The sequence below is a fragment of the Hemiscyllium ocellatum genome, chromosome 9 (assembly GCF_020745735.1).
Source record: "Hemiscyllium ocellatum isolate sHemOce1 chromosome 9, sHemOce1.pat.X.cur, whole genome shotgun sequence".
Lineage (NCBI taxonomy): Eukaryota > Metazoa > Chordata > Chondrichthyes > Orectolobiformes > Hemiscylliidae > Hemiscyllium > Hemiscyllium ocellatum.
In genome coordinates this window covers 104,394,177-104,410,215 of record NC_083409.1, presented here as the reverse complement: position 1 = coordinate 104,410,215, position 16,039 = coordinate 104,394,177, and the positions used below count along the sequence as shown (strand labels likewise).

The following is a 16,039-nucleotide window of genomic DNA, read 5'->3' as shown; positions in this document are numbered from 1 at the left end:
TCCTTTATACTCTTCTAAGGATTCACTCGATCTATCCTGTCTGTACCTGACATATGCTTCCTTCTTTTTCTTAACCAAACCCTCAATTTCTTTAGTCATCCAGCATTCCCTATACCTACCAGCCTTCCCTTTCACCCTGACAGGAATATACTTTCTCTGGATTCTTGTTATCTCATTTCTGAAGGCTTCCCATTTTCCAGCCGTTCCTTTGCCTGCGAACATCTGCCTCCAATCAGCTTTCAAAAGTTCTTGCCTAAAATCGTCAAAATTGGCCTTTCTCCAATTTAGAACTTCAACTTATAGGACTGGTCCATCCTTTTCCATCACTATTTTAAAACAAATAGAATTATGGTCGCTGGCCCCAAAGTGCTCCCCCACTGACACCTCAGTCACCTGCCCTAACTTAGTGGATGAAGTTTTGCACCTTCTCTAGTAGGTACATCCACATACTGAATCAGAAAATTGTCTTGTACACACTTAAGAAACTCCTCTCCATCTATATCTGGTCCTACCTTGTCCCTGCCTGCCCTGACTGTTTGAATCACTTCTGTTCTCAGCTGTACCCGTCTCCGATCGATCTCTTTCCTCACTATCTCCCTGGGTCCCCCCCCCACCTTACTAGTTTAAATCCTCCCAAGCAGTTCTAGCAAATTTCCCTGCCAGTATATTAGTCCCCTTCCAATTTAGGTGCAATCTGTCCTTCTTGTACAGGTCACTTCTACCCCAAAAGAGATTCCAATGATCCAAAAATATGAATCTTCCTCCCATACACCAGCTCCTCAGCCATGCATTCATCTGCTCTATCCTCCTATTCCTGCCTTCTTTAGCTCGTAGCACTGGGAGTAATCCAGATATTACTACCCTTGAGGACCTCCTTTTTTAAATTTCTGCCTAACTCTCTGTAATTTCCCTTCAGAGTCTCAATCTTTTCCCTTCCTATGTTGTTGGTTCCAATGTGGACAATGACCTCCTGCTGGTCCCTCTCCCCAGTGAGAACATTCTGCATCCTCTCTGAGACATCCTTGATCTTGGCACCAGGGAAACAACACACCATTCTGCTTTATCTCTGCTGGCCACAGAAACGTCTGTCTGTACCTCTGACTACAGTATCCCCTAACACAATTGATCTCTCGGAAGCCGATGTACCCCTCATTGCATTAGAACCAGTGTCAATACCAGAAACTTGTGCTACGTTCCCCTGAAACTCCATCACCCCCTACATTTTCCAAAACAGCATACCTGTTTGAAATGGGTATAATCCACAAAAGACTCCTGCCCAAGGTGCCGACCTCTCTTACCCTTCCTGGAGTTAACCCATCTATGTGACTGTATCTGAGACTTTCCCCCTTTCCTATAACTGCCATCCATCACATACTGTTGGTGCTGCAAATTACTCATCGCTTCTATCTGTTTCTCCAACCGATCCACTCAATCTGATAAGCTTTGCATCCAACAGCATTTATGGCAGATATAATCCGCAGTAACCCTTAAACTCTCTTTCAACTCCCCCATCTGACAAGAAAATCTGCGAATTGTCCTGATGAGTACAATATGAAAAGCCTCAAGAAAATATGTCAACCCATTCCATGTTACCCTCAGGATGTGAAAAATGCAATGAAATGGACAGTTCTCTTTTTGAAAATTCTGGACTTTTTGAAAATTGGTTCTTGTGAAATGAGGGCCAAATGTGCCTCTCAATCACAAGGCTTAAAGGCAATTTTTGACATAAACAGCATGGTTTATTGCAGGTCAAAGGCTTCCACACACAATACATCTCCTGACCATGCAATCATTTAAAAGACTGACACGCTTAAATGAGTTGCCCTCATACTGTTTTTATCCAGAACGTGGAGGAATCTGGAACTCCCTGCCTGTAAGGGTTACAGAGGCAGAAACCCTCATAACATTGAAGATGTATTTAGATGTCCACTTGCAATGCAAAGGCACACAAGGCTATGGGCCATCTGCTGGAAAGTGGGATTAGAATAGTTAGGCTCTTATTCTTGATTAGTACAGACTCAACGGATTGCAAGGCCCTTTTCTCTGTTGTATGATTCGATATGTTGTAAGTGGTGACTCTACCCTTCTTCTTTTCAATTGCCCCTTCCCCAAGAAATCATGCCTGGTATACCCCATCAACCTTCCTCAAACTGACTGCTACCCGGACCACTGGAACACCCTGGGGCAACTCACTTCGGCACTTTGACAGTTCTGAAGTTGTCATACTGGACTTTTTCCCCACAATTCTTGTCTGATCTGCTGAATTTCTCCAATATTCTGCGATTATTCATCTTTTCTTGTTTACTTTGTTGATGGATGAAGCGTGTGTGTGTGTGTTACTGTGAGCGCGCAACTGCATGCGTGTATGTGTGTGTGACAGAGAGAGTTTGTGTGTGGGTGTGCGTGTGTGTGAGAGAGAGAGAGAGGTGGGGGCTGATGAAAATTATGGGAGGGGATTTAGCATTAAGTTATGAGGAGGAGGGCTTCACCAATTTGTTCATAAGACTAACTGCTTTTTACTCTTCTCTGTTACAGACCTCCAGACTTGCCCAATAACCATCTCGAAGGATACCACATGTCCATGCATTAAGTGTGTAGACCTATGAGCAGGTCAGAGGTTGGAAACATAGATTATGAAAGGTTCGCTAAATCACCAGTTTCAATTCTTTTGAAATCAATACCATAAGACATAGGAGCAGAAGGAGGCCATTCAGCCCATTGCTCTGTCCTTCAATGAGATCACAGTTGATCTTATAATCATTAGCTATATTTTCCTACCTTTTCTCAACTACCCATGGTTCCCTTACTGTTTAAATTTGTTTTTCATCTCAGCATCACTTAATTCCCCAGCCTTGACAGGCCTCGGTGGTAAAGAATTCCAAGGATTCACTACTCTCTGAGAGAAGACATTCCACATCTCTGTCTTAACTGGGCAACTCCTTATTCCTATATTATTCTCTCTCGTCTCCCAGAGTTGCTTTATTTTCAGCTCTGAATGTTATCTCCATTATTAGATTAGATTACTTTCAGTGTGGAAACAGGCCCTTCGGCCCAACAAGTCCACACCGACCCGCTGAAGCGCAAACCACCCATTCATAGGTCTACACACTTAATGCATGGACATGTGGTATCCTTCGAGATGGTTATTGGGCAAGTCTGGAGGTCTGTAACAGAGAAGACTAAAAAGCAGTCAGTCTTATGAACAAATTGGTGAAGCCCTCCTCCTCATAACTTAATGCTAAATCCCCTTCCACAATTTTACCCCTTTACCTAACACTACAGGCAATTTAGCATGGCCAATTCACCTGACCTGCACATTTTTGGACTGCGGGAGGAAACTGGAGCACCCAGAGGAAACTCACGCAGACACGGGGAGAATGTGCAAACTCCACACAGTCAGTCACCTGAGTTGGGAATTGAACCCGGGTCTCTGGCGCTGTGAGGCAGCAGTGCTAACCACTGTGCCACCATGCCGCCCACAAATGATATATAATTCATAAGGTTGATCTGAAGTGAAAATGAGAAATGTTTTTTAGAGAGTGATGGGTTTGACTTGGGGGTGTTGCTGTACAGAGGTTCCAAAGCGAAAGGTGCACCTCAGCTTTCACTGTTGGCTTGAACAAACCTCCATGACACCATAAGATATAGGAACAGAATTACGCTACTCAGCCCATCGTGCCTGTTCAATCCTGGCTGACATGTTCCTCATCTCAATCTCTTGCCTTCTCCCTGTAACCTTTGATCCCCATGACAATCAAGAACCTACCTATCACTGTCGCAAAAACACTCAATGACTAGGTCTTCACATCCTTCTGCAGCAATGAATTCCCCAGGTTAGACTTCTATTCCAGGGGTAGAAATGCCAATTACCAGGAGATTCAGGTTTAAGGTAAAAGAGAGTAAGTTTAAAGGATGTGAAAGGCAAGTCTTTTTAGACAGCGGGTGGTACATGCCTGGGATGAGCAGCCATAGGAGGTGATGGAGGTGGTGGATACAATAGCAACATTTAAGGGGCACCTTGACAGATATATGGATAAGTGTGTTGCTGGAAAAGCACAGCAGGTCAGGCAGCATCAAAGGAGCAGGAGAATCGACGTTTCGGGCATAAGCCCTTCTTTCCTGAAGAAGGGCTTATGCCCGAAACGTCGATTCTCCTGCTCCTTGGATGCTGCCTGACCTGCTGTGCTTTTCCAGCAACACATTTTTCAGCTCGGATCTCCAGTATCTGCAGTCCTCATTTTTTCCTCGATATATGAGAAGGGAGGGATACAGACCACATAGAGGCAAGAAGGTTTTTAGTTTAGAAAGACAGTGTGTTGGCGCAGTCTTGGTGGGTCAAAGGGTCTGTTCCCGTTCTTTGTTCTTTCATTCACCACCCTCTGGCTGAAAGAAATTCTTCCTCGTCTCAGTTCTCAAAAGGTCATCCTTTCACTCTGAGGCTGTCCGCCCAGAGCCTGGTTTGTCCCACTTGTGGAAACATTTTCTCTACATCCACTCTATCCAGGCCTTTCAGTTTTCTGTAATTTCCGATAATTCTGTAAATTCCTTCTGGACCCCCTCCAAGGCCAGCACATTCTTCCTTAGATATTGGGCCCAAAATTGCTCACAATATTCTAAATGTGGTCTGACCGGAGCTTTTCGCAGGCTCAGCATGACATCTCTGCTCTTGTATTCTAGCCCTCACAAACTGAACGTTAACATTGCATTGCGCCTGGAGGATCATCGACTCGGTGAAGGACGCTCTCTGGGTGGTCCGAAACCTGTTGATCTTCCAGCTGAAGGAGTTGACCCCGACTGAGTGTTGCAGACTGGCACATTCCAAGGTCCAGGACTACGTGTTGAGGGACGCTCTGAAGCTTGGGGCAGCTGCCGCCAAGGCGCGGTGGGGAAAGACCACCGTTTAACATCTGCTTGTCTAAAGAAGATCAGGGGGCCCTGCAGTCATTTGGGCTCTGCTGACGCCTTAGCTCAATATGTGAGTGAGAAATGCACAGATCTGTATGTAATAATGAAAATTCTGAGCTGTGTATGTAAATGTTGACATATGTATGGAATTACCAAATGTACAGTGTATCAAATATTTTATGAATAAAGTATATTTTTGAAATTTAAAAAAAATTGCATTTGCCTTTCTAATTCTAGATTAGAGTGGTGCTGGAAAAGCACAGCAGTTCAGGCAGCATCTGAGCAGGAAAATCGACGTTTCAGGCAAAAGCCCTTCATCAGGAATACAGGCAGAGTGCCTGAAGGGTGGAGAGATAAGTGAGAGGAGAGTGGGGGTGGGGAGAAAGTAGCATAGAGTACAATAGGTGAGTGGGGGAGGGGATGAAGGTGATAGGTCTTTGTAATTGCCAACTGGATCTACATGTTAATCTTAAAAGAGTGCTGAAATAGGGCTCCCAAGACCCTTTATGATTCAGATTTCCGAAACCTTTCCCCATTTAGAAAACAGTTTACACTTTACTCCTCATGCCAATGTGCCTCACACGTTCCAATTCTGTATTCAATCTGCCACTTGCTTGCCCATTCTCCCACCCTGTCCAAGTTCTCTGTAGCCTCCCCACTTCCTCAACAATACTTGCCCCTCCACCTAGCTTTGTGTCACCTGCAAAACGTAGTACAATGCTCTCAGTTCCTTCATCCAGGGATTTGAGCGACTGTTCATCAGCTACTTACTGAGGCCAGGCTCTGCACGGAGCCAGAGTACTTGCTGAGCAGTCCCACAGATGCGTAGGTGTTGAGCGATTGTGATCCCTTCGACTGCAGGGAGAGGCTCAGGTTCTGCCGACTGCTGGCACAACTCGAACCTGTGGATGGAGGTCACAGAGAGAGAAATTACATTGTCACAAATGCATCCTTTGTACAGGCTGAAAGACAGAAAGAACTTGTATTTATATAGCGCCTTTCAGCACATTATTGAATGCAAGACACTGGAAGGGTTGTTGTTGCAGTGATGCAGGAAAAGTTGCAGCTCAACTTTGAGCAGAGCAAAGGAAAACGATAAAAATGATTTTGGGTCACATTCATTGAGGAGCATTGACCAGAATGTAAGGGAGAGATCCCCTACTATTTTGCTAATCTCCATCCAACAAAGCAGTTTGAACGCCGTTCTGGCATGGTACCTTTCAACGACAGTTCCCACAGCACACGGCTTCCTCAGCCTGCTTTATACACTCAGACCTTTGACCCCAATCTTCTCTCTCAGAGGTGAGAATAGCACCAGTTGAACCCAGGCTGACCCACAATTCCAAGTTCCCTACACTCGGACACAAATCTTTTCACATCTTGTGAAAAGCAGTAACCTCTTTTGAAAGTCTCTTCAAAGAATCCCTCGTGTGGAAACAAGCGCTCCGTCCCAACAAGTCCACACCGGTCCTCAGAAGAGTAACCCACCCAGACTCATTTCCCTACCCTATTACTCTACATTAAACCCTGACTAATGCACCTAACCTACACATCCCTCAACACTGAGCAATTTAGCGCGGCCAATCCACCTGACCTGCACATCTTTGAATCGTGGGAGGAAACCAGAGCACCCGGAGGAAACCCATGCAGAGATGGGGAGAATGTGCAAACTCCACACGGACAGTTGCCCGAGGTGGGAATCTTGTTAAAGCAGGAACTAAACTGACAGACTGATGCAGATTTAGATTTGCGAAGCCATAGCTGACTTTTCCTTTAACATATTGTTCAGTCGTTTTGAAGATCTCAGTTAGAACACACCTCGACTTCCTAAAGCAAAGTTTATGCAGGTTGTCCTCATAATATAAAACTTATATATAAAAATACAATTGCCCAGTACATGAATAATATTGACTACAACCCTGTCCAACAGAAGGTAAACATGGACAACTAGCTTGTCCTATACACTTACAGCACAATCTGTCACGTCTTGTGACAGCCACAGCTCAGCAGTTACATTCCTACCACTAGAACAGCCTTTGGTTCAAATTCCATTCAACAGCTTGTAGTCAGAGGTTTACAGCATGAAAAAGGCCCTTCAGCCCGACTTGTCCATGCTGCCCAGTTTTCACAATTAATCTAGTCCCATTTGCCTGTGTTTGGTCCACCATGCCTGGAACTGCAAAACCTGTGCCCACACCTCCTCCCTCACCTCCATCCAAGGCCCTAAAGGAGTCTTCCACATTCATCAAAGTTTTACCTGCACATCCACTAATATCATTTATTGTATCCGTTGCTCCCGATGCGGTCTCCTCTACATTGGGGAGACTGGGCGCCTCCTAGCAGAGCACTTTAGGGAACATCTCTGGAACACCCGCACCAATCTACCACACTGCCCTGTGGCCCAACATTTCAATTCCCCCTCCCACTCTGCCAAGGACATGGAGGTCCTGGGCCTCCTTCACTGCTCCCTCACCACCAGACGCCTGGAGGAAGAACGCCTCATTTTCCGCCTCAGAACACTTCAACCCCAGGGCATCAATGTGGACCTCAACAGTTTCCTCATTTCCCCTTCCCCCACCTCACCCTAGTTCCAAACTTCCAGCTCAGCACTGTCCCCATGACTTGTCCTACCTATCTTCTTTTCCACTTATCCACCCCCACCCTCCTCCCTGACCTACCACCTTCATCCCCTCTCCCACTCAACTATTGTACTCTATGCTACTTTCTCCCCACCCCCACCCTCCTCTAGCTTATCTCTCCACGCTTCTGGCTCTCTGTCTTTATTCCTGATGAAGGGCTTTTGCCCAAAACATCGATCGTGCTGCTCCTCGGTTGCTGCCTGAACTGCTGTGCTCTTCCAGCACCACTGATCCAGAATTTGTTTTCCAGCATCTGCAGTCATTGTTTTTACCTACATCCATGTACCTGTCCATATGTTTCCTAAATGACAAAAGTGTACTCATCTCCACCACTACCTTTAGCAGCCCCTTCCAGACACACACCACCCTCTGTGGGTGAAAACTGCCCGTCAGGACCCTTTGTATCTCTCCCTTCTCACCTTAAACCTATGCACTCTAGTTTTAGACTCCCTCACCATTGGGTAAAGCTCATCTATGCCTCTCACGATTGCAGCTTCAAGTGTAAATTCTCAACTGACGCTCCTAAGCAGATCTGAGGGAAGGTTGCACAGCCAGGAGTGCCGTCTTTCAGATGAGACGTTAAACTAGAGACACAAAAGATCCCATGATGCTTTTTGAAAGAGACCAGAGAAATCCTCCCTGTGTGCTGGTTAATATTTATTTCTCAATCAATATGACAAAAGGACATAGCTTGCTTCCAGCAAAGTGATTGCTGCACTTCCAATACTTCAATACCGACTGCGCATCAAAACAATGTTATTTATCGCAAGTTGCTTTGAGACAACATGAGGAAAGGAGCTATGTAAATACAGCCACAGACTCAGATGTACAGCACGGAAACAGAACCTTCGGTCCAACCCGTCCATGCCGACCAGATATCCCAACCCAATCTAGTCCCACCGGCTAGCACCTGGCCCATATCCCTCCAAACCCTTCCTATTCATATACCCAAACAGATGCTTTTTAAATGCTGTAATTGTACTAGCCTCTAGCAGAAAGTGAGGACTGCAGATCCTGGAGATCAGAGCTGAAAAATGTGCTGCTGGAAAAGCGCAGCAGGTCAGGCAGCATCAAAGGAGCAGGAGAATCGACGTTTCAGGCATAAGCCCTTCTTCAGGAATCTTCAGCATTGTACTAACCTCCATCACTTTCCCTGGCAGCTTATTGCATACATGCACCATCCTGTGTGTGAAAAGTTTGCCCCTTAGGTCCCTTATATATCGTTCCCTCTCACCCTAAATCTAAGCCCTTTAGTCCTGGACTCCCCAACCCCAAGGTAAAGACCTTGTCTATTTATCATATCCATGTCCCTCATGATTTTATAAACCTCTATAAGGTCACCCCTCAGGTTCCAACGCTCCAGGGAAAACAGCCCCAGCCTGTTCAGCCTCTCCCTATAGCTCAAATCCTCCAACCCTGGCAACATCCTTGTAAATCTTTTCTGAACCCTTTCAAGTTTCACAACATCTTTCCGATCGGAAAGAGACCAGAATTGCACGCAATATTCCAACTGTGGCCTAACCAATGTTCTTTACAGCCGCAACATGACCTCCCAACTGCTATACTCAATACTCTGACCAATAAAGGAAAGCATACCAAACGCCTTTTTCACTATCCTATCTACCTGTGACTCCATTTTCAAGGAACTATGAACCTGCACTCCAAGGTCTCTTTGTTTAGTAACACTCCCTAGGACCTGACCATTAAGTGTATACGTCCTGCTTTGATTTGCTTTTCAAAAATGCAGCACCTCACATTTATCTGAATTAAACTCCATCTGTCACTCCTCAGCCCATTGGCCCATCTGATCAAGATCCTGTTGTAATCTGAGGTAACCTTCTTCGCTGTCCACTACACCTTTAAGTTTGGTGTCATCTGCAAACTTACTAACTACACCTCTGATGTTCACGTCCAAATCATTTATATAAATGTAGGCTCCTGCTTTTAAAAAATATTTTTCCAATAGAGAGCAAAACATTCTGTTGGCAAATGGTTCCAAGATTACTGTTATATAAAGCACGTTTAACACTTACAAGATGTACTATACAACACCAAGAAACAAAATACCAGATATTCTGATCTCCAGCAGTGATAATTATCACTTGGTTGGATGAGTACATGAAGGAAATTCCTCTTCTATTGATTACACACAGAAGTTGACACGGGAAAGTGCTGATGTAACGTTTAAGTGTTGCACTCGTGTGGTCAGCTTATGAAAAGAGACTCTTCAATCAGAACAGACACAGTTACATGTTAACTTCCCATTAGTGCTGTCTGAGTGTCAAACACAATTATATTTCACCAGCCAACTTATAAGTCCTGACAAGGGATGTGAGGTAGAGCACCATGGTACTCCTTAGATCTTAGGCAATAAGATATTGGAGCAGAATTAGACCATTCTGCCCATCAAGTCTGGTCCACCATTCAATCTTGGCTGATAGGTTTCGCAAACCTGATTCTCCTGCCTTCTGGCTGCAACCCTGGATCCCCTTACTAATCAACAACCCAACTATCTCTGGTTGAATACATTCAATGACTTGGCCTCCACAAGCCTCTGCACACAATGAGTTCCACTGATTCACCACCCTCCGGCTGAACAAAGTCCTCCTCACCTCAGTTCTAAAGGGTCATCCCTTCACTCTGAGGATGTGCCCTCGGATCCTGGCCTCTCTTAACAGTGGAAACATCTTCTCCACATCCACTCTATCCAGGCCTCTCAGTATTCTGTAAGCTTCAATCAGATCCCACCCTTGTCCTTCTAAACTCCATCAAAGACAAACACAGAGTCCTCAACCATTCCCCTCATATGACAAGCCCTTCATTCTGGGATCATTCTTGCAAACCCTGTACATCCTTCTTAGAAAGAACATAGAAAAGTACAGCGCAGTCCAGGCCCTTCGGCCCTCTATGTTGCGCTGATCCAAGCCCATCTAACCTACACTAGCCCACTATCCTCCATATGCCTATCCAATGCCCGTTTAAATGCCCATAAAGAGGGAGAGTCCACCACTGTTACTGGCAGGGCATTCCATGAACTCACAACTCGCTGAGTAAAGGTACGGGTCTCAAAACTGCTCACAATATTCCAAATGCGATCTGACCAGATCCATATACAGTCTCAGCAGTACGTTTCTACCATTCTTTTCTAGCCCCCCTCCCCCCCCCCCCCCCAAACGAATGCTAACACTGCATTTCACCTTCCTAACCACTGAGTGAATTTACATGTTAACCTTGACAGAATTCTGAACAAGGACTCCCAAGTTCCTATATGCTTCAGATTTCTGAAGCCTTTTCCCATTTGGAAGATAGTCTGTCTCTATTCTTCTACCAAAGTGTATAACGTCACACTTTGCCACCTCTTTGCCCACTCTCCTAGACAACCCAAGTCTGTCTGCAGCCCCTACTTCCTCAACACTACCCATTCCTCCACCTATCTTTGAGTCACCTGCAAACCTAGCACCGATACTTCCTTTCCAAGCTGACATTGCTGTCATAGTGAAAATCATTCATATTGGTTGTCTGTGTGCTTCATTTTTGGCTAGAATGAGCAGACAACTTGCAATTAATTGGGCTAATAATTCAAACACTTGATCAGGTTATATTTCATCATAGAATCCTGACAGTGCGGAAGCACGCCATTCAGCCCATCGAGTCCACACCGACCCTCCAAAGAGCATCCCACCCAGACCCACCCCCCCCAATCCTGTATTTCCAATAGGAAACCCATCTAAACTGCACATCCCTGGACACTATGGGCAATTTAACATGGCCAGTCCACCTAACCTGCACATCTTTGGACTGTGGAATGAAACCAGAGCACCCACAGCAATTGATTGATTGATTGATTGTCATGTGTACTGAAGGATAGAGAATAGCTTTGTTAAATCTATGCAGAGAGAACATGCAAACTCCACACAGGCAGTTCGCCCAAGGAATCAAACGTGGGTCCCTGGTGCTGTGAGGCAGCAGTGCTAACCACTGAGCCACTGTGCTGTCCCTTTATATAACTGAGATTTAGTGATGAGGGGTGGTGGTCCATGAAGGTCCATGGTTTCTCTCCACTTTTCATGCTATTTTCCAGGGATTTCACAACTCTTCTGCCAATGTCCCTGCTCACCTTTCCTCACTATTGGCTTGGGAGAGGTCAGAAAGCTGCATGGGTAAATACAGGAAAGATGTTCTTGATGACAGGGGAGACCAAAACCAGGAGTCACAGTCCAAAACATTGAACATATTCAAGAAGGAGTTAGATACAGTTCTAATAGCTAAAGGTTTCAAAGAGTAAGGGGTGAAAGTGTGAATAGGAAACTGAGTTGGATGATCAGCCATGTTCATATTGAATGGCAGAACAGGCTCAAAGGGCTGAATGGCCCACACCTTTTTTTTAAATGTTTCTATGCCCATGTTAGTTGTTGGGGGCATTGTTAGGCAGGTCAGCATTTAATGCCTCGCTCGACTTTCCACAGTGATGAATAATGGTGAGCCACCTCCTTGGAACCACTGCAGTCCATTTGGTATAGGGGTGGATAATGCAGCTGCAGAAGGAGTTCCAAGATCTTGACCTAGGACAGTGAAGGAACGGCGATATATTTCCAAGTTAGGATGGTGAGTGGCTTGGAGGGCAACTTGCAGGTGGGTATGCTCCCATGTATCTGTTGCCCCATTCGTTCTAGAAGGAAGTGGTCATTGGTTTGGAAGGGGCTGCTGAAGAAGCCTTGGTGAATGTCTGCAATGCATCTTGTAGACAGTATACATTGCTGTTACTGAGCGTCGATGGTGGAGGGAGTGGATATAGAATGGAATGGACAGACTGGCCTATGCCTGTATCATTTATCCTACGTAAATCTATGCAGCCCAGTTCCATGAAGGATGGTAGCCTTTAAGCCTTTCTCAACATAGTGAATCAGATACAGCCATGATGTAAAAACCTACATCAACGATCAAAATGATGCTGTGAGGAGATTCACATTTTATACAAGAGCCCGTCATGACTCCGGGAATCAAAGCGAATCACAGCCAATGAGGTGTTTGTGAATTCCAGATATTGTTGGTGACAGAGAAATATAGCATTCAAGGATCAAGTCTCACAAATTTGAGGAGGCACAGTGGTTAGCACTGCTGCCTCACAGCACCAGGGTCCCAGATTCAATTCCAACCTCCCGTGACTGTCTGTGTGGAGTTTGCACATTCTCCCCGTGTCTGTGTGGGTTTCCTCCCACAGTCCAACGATGCGCAGGTTAGGTGAATTGGCCATGCTAAAATTTGTCCATAGTGTTAAGTGCATTAGTCAGAGGGAAATGGACTGGGTGGGTTACTCTTTGGAGGGTCGGTGTGGACCGGTTGGGCTGAATGGCCTGTTCCCACACACTAGGGAATCTAATCTATTTCAGCAGCATTTTGAATTTGCTTGCATTTCTAAATTCTGTCTTGACAACCTGTCTTGAATAAGAATAAAAAGAATCTTAGAAATCAGGCTAACTAAATTCCCAAATAAAAAGCTGCAATGCTGGAAATCAGAATCAACGAAAGAAATTGCTGGAAAAGCTCAGCAGGTCTGGCAACATGTATGACGAGAAATCAGAGTTAATGTTTCAGGTCCAGTGACACTTCTTTAGAACTGAGGAGTTTGGTTTCTCTCCATAGATGCTGCCAGGCCTGCTGAGCTTTTCCAGCAATTTCTCTGGAGTGGGGGAGTCCAGAACTCGAGGGCATAGGTTTAAGGTGAGGGGAAAGATTTAAAAGGGATCTAATGGGCAACCTTTTCACACAGAGGGTAGTGTGTATATGGAATTAGCTGCCAGAGAAAGTGGTGGAGGCTTGGGCAATTACATTTAAAAGACATCTGGATGGGTACATGAATAGGAAGGGTTTAGAGGGAAATGGGCCAAATGGGACTAGATTAGTTTAGGATATCTGGTCTGCATGGACAAGTTGGACCAAAGGGTCTGTTTCTGTGCTGCACATCTCTATGACTCTAATGTCTTTTTAAAGAAAGAGGTCATTAGTCTCAAACAGGGTTGTTTGATTTTCACAGTTCAATCTCCATTTGCACCCATTCACCATCCCCCTCAATTCTTTCTCCCTTCATATCCACATCTGATTTCTCCATGATTTTTGCTCCAATGAAGTTCCAGGATGATGTCCTCAGCGACTCTTAATGCCCTTTGGGATATTGGTTCAATCTGAGTGACAGTAAGAGTGCAGCACTGCTGGAGGTGCTGTCTTTCTCACGTGACTTTGAAAAAAAGCCACGCATCCCCTTTCACAATTCCACAGCACTATTAGGAAGAGCAGAAAAGTGCCCTGGCTGATATTTATTCTTCAGCCAGCATCCCTGTAACAGATTGTCTTACACACTTCATTGTTTTTCATAGCAGCTTGCTGTAGTCATACATGCTGCTACCTTGTTTCATGTTGCAACAAAGAATATACATCAGAAATATTTTATATTAGGACATCCTGCAGTTTGGAAAAGCATGATATAAATGCAAGCTTTTTCTTTGGAAAAACCTGTTAGGTTATGCAATTTGGCCAGGAGAATAGAGGAGCTGAATATTGATTAAATTGAGAAAGATTGCAGAAAGCTACAGAGCAGAGAGATTTGGGAGGCATTGTCCACGAACCACCAAAAGCTAGCACCCAAGGTGAATGAGCAATTGTGAAGGCAAATGGAAGATTGGTCTTTCATTCAAAGGGAACAGAGTTTACATGTTGTGAGTTTGCTAAAACTGAACAAGGTACTTGTGAGACCATAGCTGGAATACTATGAACAATTTTGGGCCCCTTATCTAAGGAAAGATATTAGAGGCAGATCAGAGAAGGTTCACTAAACTGATCCCAGGAATGGAGGGACTGTCTTATGAGAAGGTTGAGTAGATTGGGCCTGTACTCATTGGAATATAGAGGAATGAGAGGAACCTTATTAAAACTTATTACCCTGTCAAGTTCTTAAGGAACTTGACAGGGTAACTGCAGGAAGATTCTTTTCCCTTGTGGGATTGTCTAAGAGCAGAGGGCATAATCTCAGATTAATTGTCCACACATTTAAAAAAAGAGAGACGAGGAGGATTTTTTTCTCTCAGAGGATAGCGATTTGCAAAGTTCTTTACTGCACAAGCTTCTCAAAGGCTGGGTCATTATGGATATTAAAGACTGAGATGAACAGATTTTTAATCAGTAAGGGAATCAAGGGTTATGGGGAAAAGGCAGGAAAGTGGAGTTGAGGATTATTAGATCAGGCCCAATCTCAATGAATGGCAGAGCAGATAGGATGGGCTGAATGGCCTACTTCAGCTCCTACATCTTATGGTCTTCCTACTTGCAATTAATTAAAGGATTTGAGTAGTCCAGCCAGTGCAGTCTAAGCATTAATAATTGAACATCTGAGAGAGGGGAATACTGTTATTGCGATTAGATTCCTGTCTTTCTGGGACGCAGCTGAAATTTCATTCAGGCAGACTGAAGGACGGAAATAGTTCAGCTCCTAGTAAATGTGCACTGTATTTGCCCAAAACATAAGTGAAGGAACTAGTTTGAATGATGTCGTTGGTACATGGGGAGGGGAATTCAAATGCGAGGAATCATGCTTCGACTTCATGTGACCTTAGCCAAACCCAGCTGGCATTCTGCATTCAAGTTTTGGACACTGTAACTCAATGAAGGTATATGGGTTATTTGATGCACTAATGGGAATTACAACATTGCTGTTTAGGTCAGCATTTATTACCCATCAGGCAGTTGAGAGTCAACTACTGTGAGTCTGGAATCCCATGTTAAGCCCGACCAGGTAAGGATGGCAGTTTCCTTCCCTAAAGGGCATTAGTGAAGCAGACGGGTTTTCCTGACATTCAATTCGTGATCATCATTAGACTCTTCATTTCAGATTTTTACTGAATTCAAATTCCACCATCTGCTGTGACAGGATTTGAACTCCAGAATGTAACCTGGGTCTCTGAATTAACAGGCCAGTGATAATACCACTAGGCCATCAACGTCCCTTGTGGTGTGCAGCACAGATTCACCGTAATGATACGGGGGGCCAAAGTAGAGCCAAATCTTGAAAACAGGTCACATGGTTCCAAGGCTAGAACGGGGAGCTGGTAGGGCAACTGGTCAGCACTTGGTGGATGGGTCGAACAGGTTCATCAAGAGCTGAGTAGAGAGTGTGGTGCTGGAAAAGCACAGCAGGTCAGGCAGCATCCGAGAAAACCATTCCTGATGAAGGACTCTTGCCCGAAATGTCGATTCTCCTGCTCCTTGGATCCTGCCGAACCTGTTGTGCTTTTCCCGCACCCCACTCTCGACTCTTATCTCCAGCATCTGCAGTCCTCGCTTTCTCCTCATCAAGACTGAACTGAGGACAATTAAAACCAGACTCCAGGTTCCCAGCAGTGACAGGCCCAGAGGCAGCACTCTAGGCAGATACTGAGGGCCTTCCTTCCTGGGAGCTGGAGCAGCCATAGGCTACCTTACAGGGATGTTCCTCCAACACCAAT

At 45.0% G+C, this 16,039-nt stretch overlaps 1 protein-coding gene across 1 annotated transcript in view; it reads right to left on the bottom strand.

Annotated features, from left to right (window-relative positions):
- miga1 (mitoguardin 1) overlaps positions 1-16,039 on the bottom strand; it is a 112,114-nt gene that overhangs the window by 81,880 nt on the left and 14,195 nt on the right. The window contains exon 4 of the mRNA XM_060829613.1: positions 5,677-5,807. Within this exon, the coding sequence (XP_060685596.1) occupies positions 5,677-5,807 (131 nt within the window). The remainder of the gene's footprint in view (positions 1-5,676; positions 5,808-16,039) is intronic.